At 42.9% G+C, this 14,894-nt stretch overlaps 3 protein-coding genes across 6 annotated transcripts in view; 1 reads left to right on the forward strand and 2 right to left on the reverse strand.

The window, feature by feature from the left end:
• Positions 1 to 7,133, forward strand: part of USP34 (ubiquitin specific peptidase 34) — a 246,799-nt gene extending 239,666 nt beyond the window's left edge. For 3 of the 4 annotated variants that reach the window (XM_014589224.2, XM_027773342.1, XM_027773340.1), the window contains 4 exons: positions 3,813 to 3,953; positions 4,056 to 4,199; positions 5,066 to 5,225; positions 5,898 to 7,133. In XM_014589224.2, coding sequence (XP_014444710.2) covers positions 3,813 to 3,953; positions 4,056 to 4,199; positions 5,066 to 5,225; positions 5,898 to 6,505 — 1,053 coding nt within the window. In that variant the 3' untranslated portion in view covers positions 6,506 to 7,133. The remainder of the gene's footprint in view (positions 1 to 3,812; positions 3,954 to 4,055; positions 4,200 to 5,065; positions 5,226 to 5,897) is intronic. The other variant, XM_027773341.1, reaches the window with a different exon arrangement.
• LOC114008444 (activator of 90 kDa heat shock protein ATPase homolog 2-like) lies at positions 7,060 to 8,848 on the reverse strand. The gene is made up of 3 exons (XM_027773343.1): positions 8,719 to 8,848; positions 8,089 to 8,140; positions 7,060 to 7,962 (listed from the first exon to the last, which is right to left on the reverse strand). The coding sequence occupies exons 1-3, from the start codon at positions 8,755 to 8,757 to the stop codon at positions 7,790 to 7,792; spliced, it is 264 nt and encodes an 87-aa protein (XP_027629144.1). The 5' UTR covers positions 8,758 to 8,848; the 3' UTR covers positions 7,060 to 7,789.
• Positions 8,849 to 9,290: 442 nt separating this feature from the next.
• AHSA2P (activator of HSP90 ATPase homolog 2) overlaps positions 9,291 to 14,894 on the reverse strand; it is a 10,668-nt gene continuing 5,064 nt past the window's right edge. Inside the window, exons 5-10 of the mRNA XM_027773348.1 lie at positions 13,370 to 13,484; positions 12,056 to 12,144; positions 10,907 to 11,020; positions 10,139 to 10,240; positions 9,509 to 9,560; positions 9,291 to 9,382 (exon numbers count right to left, since the gene is read on the reverse strand). Of these exons, the coding sequence (XP_027629149.1) occupies positions 9,291 to 9,382; positions 9,509 to 9,560; positions 10,139 to 10,240; positions 10,907 to 11,020; positions 12,056 to 12,144; positions 13,370 to 13,484 (564 nt within the window). The remainder of the gene's footprint in view (positions 9,383 to 9,508; positions 9,561 to 10,138; positions 10,241 to 10,906; positions 11,021 to 12,055; positions 12,145 to 13,369; positions 13,485 to 14,894) is intronic.

Genomic DNA, 14,894 nt, shown 5'->3' on the forward strand with positions numbered 1-14,894 from the left:
CCCGCTCCTCTCTGTCACAGCCTGTCCTTATGTCTGCCTGATCCATAGCTTTTCAAGGGCCTGATGTACTTGTTTTTCCATCAACATGCTCATTGAGAACAGGAAAGCCTACACTTCCTGTGTTCAGTGTCTAAGAACTCCTTAATAATGTTTGTTGAAAGAGATCACTGGTTAAAACACTGGACTCCCACATGGGCGACCACAGTTTGTGTCCCAGACCCAGTGACTTGAAAATCATGTCAGGCATGTGTGTGTGCCCAGAAACTCAGGAGGAGAATGGAGGAGAGGGGATTGCAGTGTGGCCATGCCCCATGGGGTATGCTCTCGTGTGACTTTGAGAGGTAGGATGGCAGAGGATAGAGGAATGAGTCTCTTAGAAACATATTGGGCATCTGGAATAGTCAAGAGTGAGGTTAAAATCATAGAGGTTCCAAATAGAATTCTGACATAGTGCCAGATGGGGTCCACTCGAAAGATCCTGGGGACAAGGCTAGAAACTGGTAGTCTCAGGGCAGTTTTTACTTAAATGTGCCACAAAAGTAATTCTCCCTGTCTTTGGAGAAGCAAGGTGAAAGAGGATGGAATGATATGTCTTCTAATTTCCACATCTTTTTGACCTCTCTCCTCCCCTAAAAGCTAGCTATTCATGAAAGTTACCTGACATGTAGAGTGGTACCTCACTCCAAGAAGGCTTTGGAGCCACTTGCAGTAGCTTCTGTTTATTTCTCAGATAAAGTTGTAATACTCAGGAAAGAGTTGGTTTAAGTTGCATTCTCACTTCTGAGAATTAGGTTCATAATATAAATAAATTCAAAGTACTTTGTCGTTGAAACAGCCATGTTGCTTTTTTTGCTTAAAAAATAGAGACAAATACTTCATGACTTTTTTGACAACTCAATATTTCATTCTGTATTATTTCTCTGGTTCAGACATTGGAATGAATTCATTCCCCTTTTAAGTACTCTATATATTTCTTTTAGATGGGGGAAATATGCGTAGTTATAACCAGAAAGATCCATACTATTGTACCTGCAGAGTTTAGCTCTCAATAGTATAACTTTAATTATAACCTGTTCTGATTTCTTTTTGAAATTAGGTGTCCTAGTTGCCTATGAAGGTTTGCCTCTTCATCTTGCACTGTTCCCCAAACTTTGGACTGAGCTATGCCAGACTCAGGTAAAGAAAATGAGTTTTAGATTATTTGGTCTTTAACCTCATTAGATCAAATGGTCAGTCATTTTAGGAAGAGTGGGTTGACAATGTAAACTGGCTGGAAATTGGGAATTGTTTTTAATCCAAATAGGTAAAATATAATTAATAAAAATACTAGTAAACATTGGATATCTCATTTCCCTTTAAGGTTTTTTTTTTTTAAGTAGTGTTTTTATATCATAGAAGGTATTTTATACACACTGCTTGCAATTGAATTTCTCATTTATAGGTCAGTATCAACAGTCATAGGAAAATTCCAAAATAGGGAGATAGTGAGGGAAGGCACATGCCACAAAAAATTCCTCTCCCTCCCCTCCCCTCTCCTCTCTGTCACAGCCTGTCCTTATGTCTGCCTGATCCATAGCTTTTCAAGGACCTGATGTACTTGTTTTTCCATCAACATGCTCATTGAGAACAGGAAAGCCTACACTTCCTGTGTTCAGTGTCTAAGAACTCCTTAATAATGTTTGTTGAAAGAGATCACTGGTTAAAACACTGGACTCCCACATGGGCGACCACAGTTTGTGTCCCAGACCCAGTGACTTGAAAATCATGTCAGGCATGTGTGTGTGCCCAGAAACTCAGGAGGAGAATGGAGGAGAGGGGATTGCAGTGTGGCCATGCCCCATGGGGTATGCTCTCTCACTTTCCCTCTCACTGTCTCTCCATGTCTCTTTTTAACAATCACACACTTCCTATGACCAAAAAAGGGAGTGGGGAGAGCATAAAAGAGAACTGGGAACAGAGGAGGAGAAACCAGATCAATAGGTTGGCTCATTCCTTGGATCAGGTATGAGGGTCCCACTTTAAACCTGGAAAAGCTATTGGTTTCTACCTGGTTGCATCTGCTCTACCCCAGAGAAGAGTTGACTTTATTCTTTCCTCAGGCACAAACCTTTATCCACATACAGTTTTTCTGAAGTCCTTTGTTGAATCTGGTCCAGCTCCCAGGCAGGAGTGCTCTGTATGGCCTACTACTAGGTGTTTGTCACACTGCACTATAATGGTCATGTTTTTCTACTTCCTTTTCCAAACAGAGCTATGCAGAGCTATTCCTGAGACCTTTTCTCTTTTCCCTGAAGAAATGCTACCATGCTTTCTCGAGTAGGAGTCTTTGGAAGGGTAGTGGACATGGATCTCACCTCACGTGACTTAGGACTAGTAGGCATTCAGAAAATGACTTCCTGATTTTTAGGCTGAGTGGTCTACTCAATAAATTGGAGCAGATCTTAGCTTTTTTCCTCTGTATTGCTGCTATTACTCTGCCCATTCTCCTGTGTTTGGTTAGTTGCTTGTGTGGTTTCTGCACTGCCAGCCTGGTTGCTTCACCTGCTTCTGCTACTACTCCCCTTGCTTGACTGCTTTTCATGGAATCCAGTATCCCCCAAAATTCACTTTAAAGTAAAGCCAAATCATGGGAGACATCCGAAGGTTTTAACCCTATAGAAGCAGCAAGAAACCTAGGCAGCGGCCAGATCTGGTAGACGTAGGCGGAGTTTGCCAGTACTGAGGGTCTGAAGACCTGGGGCCTGACCTTGTGTGTCTCCTCTTGCTTGGATGACCTTGAGCAGTTTACTTAGTGCAGTTACTTCCCTAATAAACCATGCAAGTATACACGTGAACATATTAGCTAAAATTTGTCCTGTTTTTCAGAAAGTCCTTTTAATTTCCATATGGAAAAATGAACTGTGGTTGAAACACACATAAATAATCTAGGGACACATCTCCTTAAAGACATACTACTTGTGTTTAAGAACCGTGACCATTTGGGACCAGCAGTTAGCGTAATGGCTATGTTGCTGAACTCCCATATAGTCGACTATGGTTCAAGTCCCAGACCTGGAGGCTTCAAATAAGGCCGGTCGCATGTGCGTGTGTGCCCAAGACACTGAGAAGAGCATGGAGGAGGAGGGATTGCGGTGTGGCCATCCCCCTGGGGAGTGATTTCTCGCTTTCTGTCTCTCTTTGTCTTTCTGGCAAGCGCAGGTGCCCTATACCAAAGACCTAAAAAAAAAAAAGAAAAAAAAAGAACCATGACCATTTTAAAACAAGAAACTAAATTTTAGTAAAATTTCCATATATTAGTTCCTGCTAATTCTGATAAATAAGAGCTTTGCTATTCACCTTTGCAGCATTTATGCAGAGAAAGGGTATAAATTACTGCTACTGGGATTATACAGGAAAGTTTTACCTGTTTCAGAGAATAAATTGATTTTAATTCTTAAAATTTGTCTTTTTTCTACACGTGGTATAGTAATTATCCATTAATTCATCCCCTGAAACTATTCTCATCCTACTCTATTTGCTATATTTTCTAGTCACTGTTGCTGTTCTCTGTGCTGGGTAAAAAAGCTGTTTTTCTTCTTAAACCTGTTGTTGGTCTTGCCATCAGTATCTTCCCCCAGCACTCACCCATGTCATCCAAATGGGTAACATGATGTATTGAGAGGATAGTGCTGTGACAAAACGGTTGACAGACTGAGTTAGAAGCGGCTTTGCAAATAGGACTCGCGATGACCGCAGCTGTCATGGCATGCAGTGTATTTAGGACCCCCGTCATTGCAGTGCTCAATCATCAGTGCTTCTTCTCCCCACTTTAGTCTGCCATGTCAAAAAATTGCATCAAGCTTTTGTGTGAAGATCCCGTTTTTGCAGAATATATTAAGTGTATCCTAATGGACGAAAGAACTTTTCTAAACAACAACATAGTCTACACGTTCATGACACATTTCCTTCTAAAGGTATGTAGTAGTTTGGAAACCTCATGTGTCACTTCTTAGTTCTTGCTTACATTGTCATTGTGTCGGTCTTTTGGAGATTTTTTTTTTAATCATCTTTTTCAGGTTCAAAGTCAAGTGTTTTCTGAAGCAAATTGTGCCAATCTGATCAGCACCCTTATTACAAACTTGATAAATCAGTATCAGAACCTACAGTCTGATTTCACCAATCGAGTTGAAATATCCAAAGCAAGTGCTTCTTTAAATGGGGTAAGAACTATACAAAAGAGTAGGCAGAAATTTCCCTTACTCTACTTTAGGCTTTTGTATCATTATACTATCATAACTTCCTGTCTAAATCTGTCATATATGATGAAAAAGATTTTTTCAAATGCATATGTCTTGTATGTATGCAGCACACACCTGTCTCCTTAGAAGATGTGAGCTGCTGCCACTGAATGCTAATGGCTCTAAGGAATATTCTCTCTACGTTGTTCTTGGAAGCATTACTTGAGGTGTTTCTGTTATTGCTTATGGCTCCTAAGTGACTGAAACAATCAGGTTAAAGATCTGATTATAAAGACAGTGGAAACTTGGGAATTTAGTTGCCTTGTGTAAATCCCATCACAGCCCTGTCAAAGAATAACGGGACATCCAGGAAAGGTGCTAGAACCTCACCCAGCAGCAGCCCACCCCGTGACAAGGTGTATACATGCCAGCATTCATGACAAGGCTAAGACAGACCTTCCTGCTGGGGACATAGACCATGATTTTGAGAAACTGATTTTTACTAAGACTGAATTTGCTCATAGATCAATGTTTGTTTTTAAAATTCCTATGTAAATCTGCCTAAGTTCTATTATTGATCTTCTTTTGTTGTTCCTTTTCTATTTTCAGAAAACACTATTTGATTCTTTGGTCTGATTTATTTGTTGAAGACATAAAATGGTTTTTATTGACTTAGAACTGAAAAAATAACAGTAGTATCCTAATGCTGTCTTTCTGGTGTTAGCATTCTTCTAAAATTGCCAGAGAACGCAAGCTGGAGTCCTAGAAAAGTAAACATCTGCATGTAACTGTAAACACGTGTCAGAATGTGGGTAGAATGTGAAATGTTACTGTCTGGGTTTTCATAGGATCTGAGGGCACTTGCTTTGCTCCTGTCGGTACACACTCCCAAACAGTTAAACCCAGCTCTGATTCCAACTCTACAAGAACTTTTAAGCAAATGCAGGACTTGTCTGCAACAGAGAAACTCACTCCAAGAGCAAGAAGCCAAAGAAAGAAAAACTAAAGGTTAGCTTTATGGACTGTGGGGGGCTGGGGAGAAGAACACACTTGATACACTTGACTTTATTTATTATTGCCAGAGGGTGCACACACTCACCAGAGACAGAAAACACCCCCCAGTGGGGCATGGTCATGCCTCAGTCGTTCCTCCATTTTTCCATCCTGTTGGGATTTGGGGCATGTGCATGCACCCAGCATGTTTTCAAACTGCCAGACCTGGGATTAAAACTGCAGGCAGCCATGTGGGACCTGTTTAACTGCTGCACAATGGGGCCACCGGGTACACCTGTCTGTCCAGTTGGATCTCCTAAATATAAATGCTAAAAAACAAAGCAGCTCCTACAGCCATCCCTAAATGTAATCTTTTTTTTTTTATTTTTCGAGAAGTTTTCGCTATAGGGCACGTGCACTCACCAGACAGACAGAGAGAGACATAGAGACAGAAAGTGAGAAATCACCCCCCGGGGGGATGGTCACACCATTCTCCTCTCGGGATCTTGGGCACGTACACACATGCGCTCGGCGTGAGTTTTAAGCCACCGGGTCTAGGACACGAACCGCAGTCAACTACGTGGGAGTCCAGTGACATAGCCATTACGCTAACTGTTGGTTCCCCCTAAATGTAATCTTAATGACTCCTTTTAGAGAAGTCTCAGAGTTTGATGTTTATTTTCCCAGATGATGAAGGGGCGACTCCTGTTAAAAGAAGGCGTGTCAGCAGTGATGAGGAGCATACTGGCGAGAGCTGCATCAATGACATGAAAACGGAAACCAGGGAGGTACTGACCCCAACCAGCACTTCAGACAATGAGACAAGAGACTCCTCCATTATCGATCCAGGAACTGAGCAAGATCTTCCTTCCCCTGAAAATAGTTCTGTGAAAGAATACCGAATGGAAGTTCCATCTTCGTTTTCAGAAGACATGTCAAGTATCAGGTCACAGCATGCAGAGGAACAGTCCAGCAACGGTAGGTTTGAAGATTGTAAAGAATTGAAAGACCTCCACTGTCCCAAGGATTCTACCCTAGCTGAGGAAGAGTCTGAGTTCCCTTCTACTTCTATCTCTGCAGTTCTGTCTGACTTAGCTGACTTGAGAAGCTGTGATGGTCAAGCTTTGCCCTCCCAGGACCCTGAGGCTGCTTTATCACTCAGCTGTGGCCATTCCAGAGGACTCTTTAGTCACATGCAGCAACATGACATTTTAGACACCCTGTGTAGGACCATTGAATCTACAATCCACGTGGTCACAAGGATATCTGGCAAAGGAAACCAAGCTGCTTCTTGACATTAGATGTAGCATGTCTGCTTTTAAGTCCCTCCCCCACCCCCACCTCCAAAACTGTTTGTATAAGTTTTGCTTATTTGTTTTTGTGCTTCAGTTTGTCCAGTGCTCTCTGCTTGAATGGCAAGATAGATTTAATAGGCTTAATTCTTGGTCAGGCAGAATTCCAGATGAAAAACCTTGCATCCTCAGTCTACTTTTTAAGGGCAATCAGATAATGGATGTGTTTCATGTAATTAAGAGTTCGCTGTAGTGGCTTTCATTTGACATGGCTGTCTGGGAGGAACAGGGGGCCCTGGCCCTGTACCATGTAATTTAAACTTACAGCATTTTTACTGTGTATAATATGGTGTCCTCTGTGCCAGTTTTGTACCTTATAATAGAGGCAGATTGCCTCCAATCGCTGTGGTTCTTATTATCAAAATTAAGTTTACTTGTATACGGAACAACCACAAGAAATTTGATTCTATAAAGAATCCTCTAGCTGTGGCCTGGCAGTATATAAATGGTGCTTTATTTAACAGAATACCTGTGGAGGAAATAAAGCACACTTGATGTAAAAATAATTGTTTTATTTTTATTGACATGACTGATTGCTATTCTGTGCACTTAATTAAACTGATTGTGATGACTTTTCATTTGTTTACATACGTTGCTTCGGTCTTCTCAGACGCAAGTAATGGGAGAAGCACTTACAGTCTTATCTGTTATGTTCCATTTCACTAGAAGTGTTGGTGGCAGTCGAGAGTTAACTCCTCTACATCAGCTTTCGTCCTGCCCACCCAGAGTGTGGAAGTGCTGCAAGGCCAGCCAGGGAGGGCAGAGCACGGGCACGATGTAGCCGACCCTGTCTCACTCCGTCCTGCTCTGAAGGCAGCATGCCTGTTTCACTAAGAGCTACACACTTTAAGAACTTAAAAATTGAAATAAAGGAATAATATCAACATGTCATTTTTTTCTCTTCTTGAACTAAAAGCACAGCTCAAAGCTCACTAGGACAAACTTGAGCTTGGGAAGCTTCAGCTATCTGCTGAGGGACTCGAGGTATTTCCTGAGGAGCAGCTACCCAAGGTGAGGTCAGGACCTGTGCGCGAGCTGCTTGCTTCTCCACCTCCGTGCAGAGTCTAGGTACAGCAGGGTCTGTGTTTAAATTCTGTATAAGTTCATGGATTTCACCCATTGGAAACTAAGTTTTGTTTTCTTTTTTTTAAAAGAAAGGCTAGTGAAGAGGTAAACATGACACTTTCTGCTTACAAAACAGTAACGTCCTTATAAAAGGTGACTAGTTTAACTATTTGGGGTGGTCAGGTGGAGTAAACCTTTTATTTCTTCAAAATGCTGCTTCTGCCAGCAGAATTTCATGTTCTCTTCTTTACATACTGGAACTCCTTTACAGTCCAACTGTAATTCCGTTTGCCCTAGCGTAGGCACAAAATTCAGTGCAACTGTTGCATAGTGTTCTGAAAGGGAAAAAAGGAAACATTACTGCACTGTGAAAGAAAAACTCATATAATACTTCTTGCTTTTCATAATGAAAAGCTTTAGTGTTATTGGACCTTTATACACTGGGGGCACTTAGGACATACCTTCTGGCCAGTTCCTGTATCTCCATTTCATGACGATCTTTTTATTTGTTAACTGAAAACAAAGAGATTGCACTGAAAACACCTTTTACAAACCCACAACACAGAAAAACAAATCCTTTCCTTAAAACCCATAAGGACTAGAAGAAGCAGTGACTGACATACAGTCCGGTCTTCCAGATTCCATGCTGACATCACTGGTAACTGTCTTTGCTGCCAGAATGTCTCAGAGCAGTAATGTGAAGGAGAACTGCACAGTACAGCACAGACATTAGGGTGAGGAGTTGACCTGGCAATGCAGACAGACCCTTGGGATACAGGCAGAACTTTATGGATGCAAACCTGGCACGTCTACTCTGGGGGGCTGGGGGGAGAATAAGGCTTGATGTTAGAAGCATGAGCAATTACTGTGAAATCAAGGCGTCAGCGTTATCATTACTTAGTATACTTTTCCATGCATAATATGTGTAACATTTTTAATTTGCTCTACAACCAGCTTGATGAAAGTTATCGAGATTCTGTGAGCTCAGCCAGAACCCTAAAGCAACTGAAATACAGCATGGTTAGGAAGAGCGCTGTTAACCAAAGTAAGAGCAAGTCCCAGCTTATTCTTTTACCTCTGCAGTTACTTACCAATTCTATGTATTCGCCGGTAATGTTCCCATCAAACATCTGGAACTTCCCCCCCTTTTCAGCTTCTAACACAGCAGGGGATTTTGAAAATCTCTGCACCAACTAAGCAAGCAAAACACAGTGGGCGTGTTATCCTGGCACACACTACCATCTTTATACCCTAAGTGTAAAGTCCATAACGGAACAGTTACTATGGGTTGGGTCTAGTTTTTAATCCTGGACACATTATTTATTTATTTATTTATTTTTGGAGAGATTTATTTATTTTGGGGGAGTTTTTTTGCTATAGGGCATGTGTGCTTGTCAGATAGAGACAGAAAGTGAGAAATCACCCTCAAGGGACAGCCACACTGCAATCCCTTCTCCATTCTCTCAGGATCTTGGGCACACATACACATGTGCCTGGCATGAGATTTGGGTCATCAGGTCCAAGACTTGAACTTCAGTCAACCACATGGGAGTTCAGCCATGTAGCCATTACGCCATCTGCTGATCCCCACACAAGCTTTTACTTACAGAAAATAAAAGACACAAACCTTCTCCTTCCAGGGAGAGAAAAATCAAAGTATTCCCTAAATACAGATAAAGTCTCCCCATATACCCAACTGTAATTCCGTTTGCCCTAGCGTAGGCACAAAATTCAGTGCAACTGTTGCATAGTGTTCTGAAAGGGAAAAAAGGAAACATTACTGCACTGTGAAAGAAAAACTCATATAATACTTCTTGCTTTTCATAATGAAAAGCTTTAGTGTTATTGGACCTTTATACACTGGGGGCACTTAGGACATACCTTCTGGCCAGTTCCTGTATCTCCATTTCATGACGATCTTTTTATTTGTTAACTGAAAACAAAGAGATTGCACTGAAAACACCTTTTACAAACCCACAACACAGAAAAACAAATCCTTTCCTTAAAACCCATAAGGACTAGAAGAAGCAGTGACTGACATACAGTCCGGTCTTCCAGATTCCATGCTGACATCACTGGTAACTGTCTTTGCTGCCAGAATGTCTCAGAGCAGTAATGTGAAGGAGAACTGCACAGTACAGCACAGACATTAGGGTGAGGAGTTGACCTGGCAATGCAGACAGACCCTTGGGATACAGGCAGAACTTTATGGATGCAAACCTGGCACGTCTACTCTGGGGGGCTGGGGGGAGAATAAGGCTTGATGTTAGAAGCATGAGCAATTACTGTGAAATCAAGGCGTCAGCGTTATCATTACTTAGTATACTTTTCCATGCATAATATGTGTAACATTTTTAATTTGCTCTACAACCAGCTTGATGAAAGTTATCGAGATTCTGTGAGCTCAGCCAGAACCCTAAAGCAACTGAAATACAGCATGGTTAGGAAGAGCGCTGTTAACCAAAGTAAGAGCAAGTCCCAGCTTATTCTTTTACCTCTGCAGTTACTTACCAATTCTATGTATTCGCCGGTAATGTTCCCATCAAACATCTGGAACTTCCCCCCCTTTTCAGCTTCTAACACAGCAGGGGATTTTGAAAATCTCTGCACCAACTAAGCAAGCAAAACACAGTGGGCGTGTTATCCTGGCACACACTACCATCTTTATACCCTAAGTGTAAAGTCCATAACGGAACAGTTACTATGGGTTGGGTCTAGTTTTTAATCCTGGACACATTATTTATTTATTTATTTATTTTTGGAGAGATTTATTTATTTTGGGGGAGTTTTTTTGCTATAGGGCATGTGTGCTTGTCAGATAGAGACAGAAAGTGAGAAATCACCCTCAAGGGACAGCCACACTGCAATCCCTTCTCCATTCTCTCAGGATCTTGGGCACACATACACATGTGCCTGGCATGAGATTTGGGTCATCAGGTCCAAGACTTGAACTTCAGTCAACCACATGGGAGTTCAGCCATGTAGCCATTACGCCATCTGCTGATCCCCACACAAGCTTTTACTTACAGAAAATAAAAGACACAAACCTTCTCCTTCCAGGGAGAGAAAAATCAAAGTATTCCCTAAATACAGATAAAGTCTCCCCATATACCCATCTTTCCCCCAAATTATTCAGAAGCCATCTTCGTATGTTTCCATCACCACCATCCTAGATCCTGTGACTCAGAAAAACAGCCACCAGGGAAACAACACCCAGCTCCTGCTCCCATTTTCTCCTGTCAGTCAGCACTTACGATGTGAGCTTAGGGAGCTACTTACCTCTTTCACTGTGAAGATGCTGTACAGCTGCTCTACCGTTGTATCAAACAGTTCCGTCAAGTGCAGAGCCACCGTGGGAATCCTTACACCCAGCGCCACTGGAGAGGTCTGAACCTCAAGAAGAGGATCCAGAGGATAATTAGCATACCAAGACAAAGGTGCTCTGACTTAAGTCAGTTTCCCCAAACACCAAAATGTCCTAAATTCCCCACTGTCCTTTCTTGACACACACATGCAACCAGCATAAAAAGACTTTTTAGGGGACCACCAGTTGGCGTAATGGCTATGTTGCTGGACTCCCATGTAGTCAACCATGGTTCAAGTCCAGGATCTGGTGGCTTAAACTCACAATGGACGCGTGTGTGTGCGTGCCCAAGATCCCGAGAGGAGAATGGAGGAGAAAGGATTGCGGCATCGCCACTCCCCCTGGGGGGGGGGTGATTTCTCGCTTTCTGTCTGTCTTTCCAGTGAGCACACAAGCCCTATAGCCAAAACCTCTCCAAAAAAGAGTCTTGAATTGGATTTGTTACTTTCCACACAAAAAGGCCCATTTGTATGTTACTTTCCATCAAGAATAAAAGTCTCAGGCCAAGCGCATGGCCTAGTGGGTAAGGAAGCCAGATCACACATGATCAGTTGCAGTTTGAATCCCAGCCCTGGCAGCTTGGAAAAACACGGGCATGTGTACATGCATGCCCCAGATCCTGAGGGATTGCTGCATGTACTTCCTGTCTCTGGCAAGTGCAAGAAAAATCATTTTATCACTTCCACAACAAAATGGCAGTTATTTTTTAAGGATTTTGTCATAGGGTGTGTGCACTTGCTGGAGACAGCGACAGTGAGAGAGAAGGTGAGAAATCACCGAGGGGGGATGGCTACACCACAATCCCTTCTCCTTGGATTTTGGGAATGCACACATGTACCTGGCATATCTTAAATTATGGTCAGCCATGGGGGCGGGGAGGGTCCAGTGCCTTTAACCACTACACCATGTCACCTGCTGGCCCCCAAAATGACAGGGGAAGCAAGGGTGGATTAACTCCCCCCTCTGCTATGCTTCACAGTTCTTCAGAGAGCCCATCTGTGCTTGGACTCAAACTCAGCACTTCCTTTTCCTTCTCCCCACACTTTGGCCACCAAAGGTCATACCTGCAAGGTATTCTCACTCAGTTTCCTCTTAACAGTGAACTCCTGGGTTGCAGTGGCTTTCGTTGGTAAAATCATTCCAGTTGTAAATTCTACAAAAAATTGTAGGAAATGCTTTTAATAAAGACCTTTTTTTAAATACAAAGACAAGGTAGAGAACCCAAAATATATAAGAACCTGAAAGAACTGTAATTGTCCAAAGAATTCCTTTAAGACTTTTAAGACGATGTATTTACACATAAAACTGGTGATAACAATGAGTTTCACAACAAATGCGTTTTTTGTTGTTGTTGTAGGTTTTGCAATAGGTTTTGTACATAGCTAGCCAGAATGAGATAATGAGAGGGAAAGTGAGAAAACACCCTCTAGATTTTGGGGCACACACAGGTGCCCAGTGTGATTTTTTCAAGCCTCCAGGTCCAGGACTCAAAACTGTGGTTGACCATTTGGGAGTGGAGCACCTTAACTACCATGCCACCTGCTGGCCCCTATTCTTTTACTTTCACATGTCTTAACTTTTATCAAGTTCTTGATAAAACAGCAACATTTTCAAAATTTCTTTGCCAAATATCTATGTTTTATACAAGTTGGTACTAGTTGTGTGGCTTTTAACACCAGTCCCTTTCTCAGGCTTCACACCCCTCACAGCTGGTCCTCCCAGCCTAAGAGCCAGCCACTGTATGGTCTGGTGCAGAGTGGCAACCCCAAACCCACCTGTGCCCAACTCCTAGGTACCCAGGTGGCAAGGTCCAAGATGAGGTGTAGGATGAGGTGCAGAGACCCAGTCTCTGCTCTCATCTTGCCTGACTGGTAACTTCTTTAATTTAGGGAAGAAGACAACCACCTCATTTCCATGCAGCACAGGGATTACCTAGGTATATTTCAACTGCACCTCTGCCACCTGCTGTCACTTTCATTCATTCACTCACTTGTAAAAATGTATTAAGCACCTACTATATGCCAGGCATTGTGCTAGATGCTGGAGATACAGCAATGAACAAGATAGATACCTTCTATATTCTCAGGGAGCTTACAGTCTAGCATGAAAGACAGACATTAAGCAAGTAATAAACACCTGACTAGATCGTTTTTATTCCAGAGAACTGCTGTCAACAATTCAAAAAGTTCAAGCTTGTGTACAATACTGGTGATCACTAATTATGGTCTTACCCTGTGACCAGCCCTCAACCACCACACTGTAACTTACTCTGCAGTATGGAGACCTCAGCCCAACCTGGGAATCCAGGCCACTGTGCAAAGCATAACTTGGGTCAATAGAAAAGGGACCCTCTGGTTCACAACGGATGCCTTCTTTACCCGTCTTAAGTGCCTTCAGGTAATCTCCAAGAGCTTCCCTGACCTTGGCGGTGCCTGCGGTTTTCATAAGATCCTTCAGTAAATCCCCTTCTCCTTTCTTTTTACTCACGTTCACCTACAAATCAGAAAAATACAAGCCTAAGAAAACCTGGTTTGGTATGTTCTTCCAACACTGCCACATGGATGAGGTGGTCAGAGAGGGGAAGAAATGGATGTGAAGAGATGTGACAGCTTTCTTCATAACGCTAGAGAGGAGTACAGGGGTATTTTTCTTTGTTTTTAGTTTTTGCTGCAGGGAGAGCAGAGAGGGGAAGTGAGAAATCACCCCCCAGTGGGGATGGCCAAGCCACAATCCCTTCTCCAGTCTCCTCTCAGGATTCCAGGCATGCATGCACACCTGGTGTAATCTTTCAAGCTGCAAGATCCAAAACTTGAACCACAAAGTCAGCCAAGTGGGATCTTAACCACTTCGACCACATCACCTGCCGGCCCCAGAGTAAGGGTCCACTAGGGAGTTGATGCCCAGATTGTCAAGAACTCCAAAGAATGTGAACCTGTTGATTTGCATACAAAATTGTGCGTGTGTTTGTGTGCATGCACCTATGCGAATTATATTGCTGGTAAGGTCCGTGGCTGTGATGGAGGTCTAGAAAGGTGCTCTCCAGTGTGGGGGCCACTGGCCCCAGGTGGCCACTAAGCGGAACTGAGATGTGCTGTGAGTGTTAAAAAATACACACCAGGCTCTGAAGACAGTGCAAAGAATGTAAAAATGCCTCCTTCGTAATTTTTATATTAATTGCATGTTAAAATAGTATTTTCTCTATGCTGGGTTAAATAAAATGTGTTATTAAAATTAATTTCCCGTTTCTTTTTAACTTGCTTAATATGGGTACTAGAAAAATTTTAACATTTATAATGCATATGTGCTTTGCATTATATTTATACTGAACAGCACTGGTCTAGAATCCCGCAGCCACTGTCAGGAAAATCAAGTTTCCATATATCCTGACTGTGGGCTATGCTTTTTAGGCAGGGAGAACTGGAAAAGGCAGAGGAAGAGTCAGGGGCGGGTCTCAGGACAGGAGGTAATTGGCTGGAATTCATCTAGGGTCTCCATGACTCCGCTGAGCTGGGCCAGATCTCAGACCCCAGCTGGAATCTAGGAGTTTGTTCTGCAGCACTGCTGAGGGATTAAACCTGAAAGGCCTGTGTGAGACGCTCCTGCAAAGCTGCTCGCTGATGGGTCTCCCTATAGCCAAGCACACGTTGGCCTGAGACTAGCAACCACACGCCTGAAGGTATGTGTGACAGCCCCCCCCCCCAGCAGTCACAACCTTCAACAAAGGTGAAGTGCGAACATGCAGCTCAGTGTGACTGGCTTTTCTCTCAGAAAGCATCCACGTTAAATGCATTCACAAAGCAGAAAGACTCTTGGTCAGACCATCTTGGTCTGGAAAACAGCTGCTGTACAAAGTCTCACCCCAGGACCAAGCAGGCAGCGTGAGGAGCGCACTAACTGCAAGCC

The sequence above is a fragment of the Tupaia chinensis genome, unplaced genomic scaffold (assembly GCF_000334495.1).
Source record: "Tupaia chinensis unplaced genomic scaffold, TupChi_1.0 Scaffold000341_1, whole genome shotgun sequence".
In the NCBI taxonomy this organism is placed as follows: domain Eukaryota; kingdom Metazoa; phylum Chordata; class Mammalia; order Scandentia; family Tupaiidae; genus Tupaia; species Tupaia belangeri.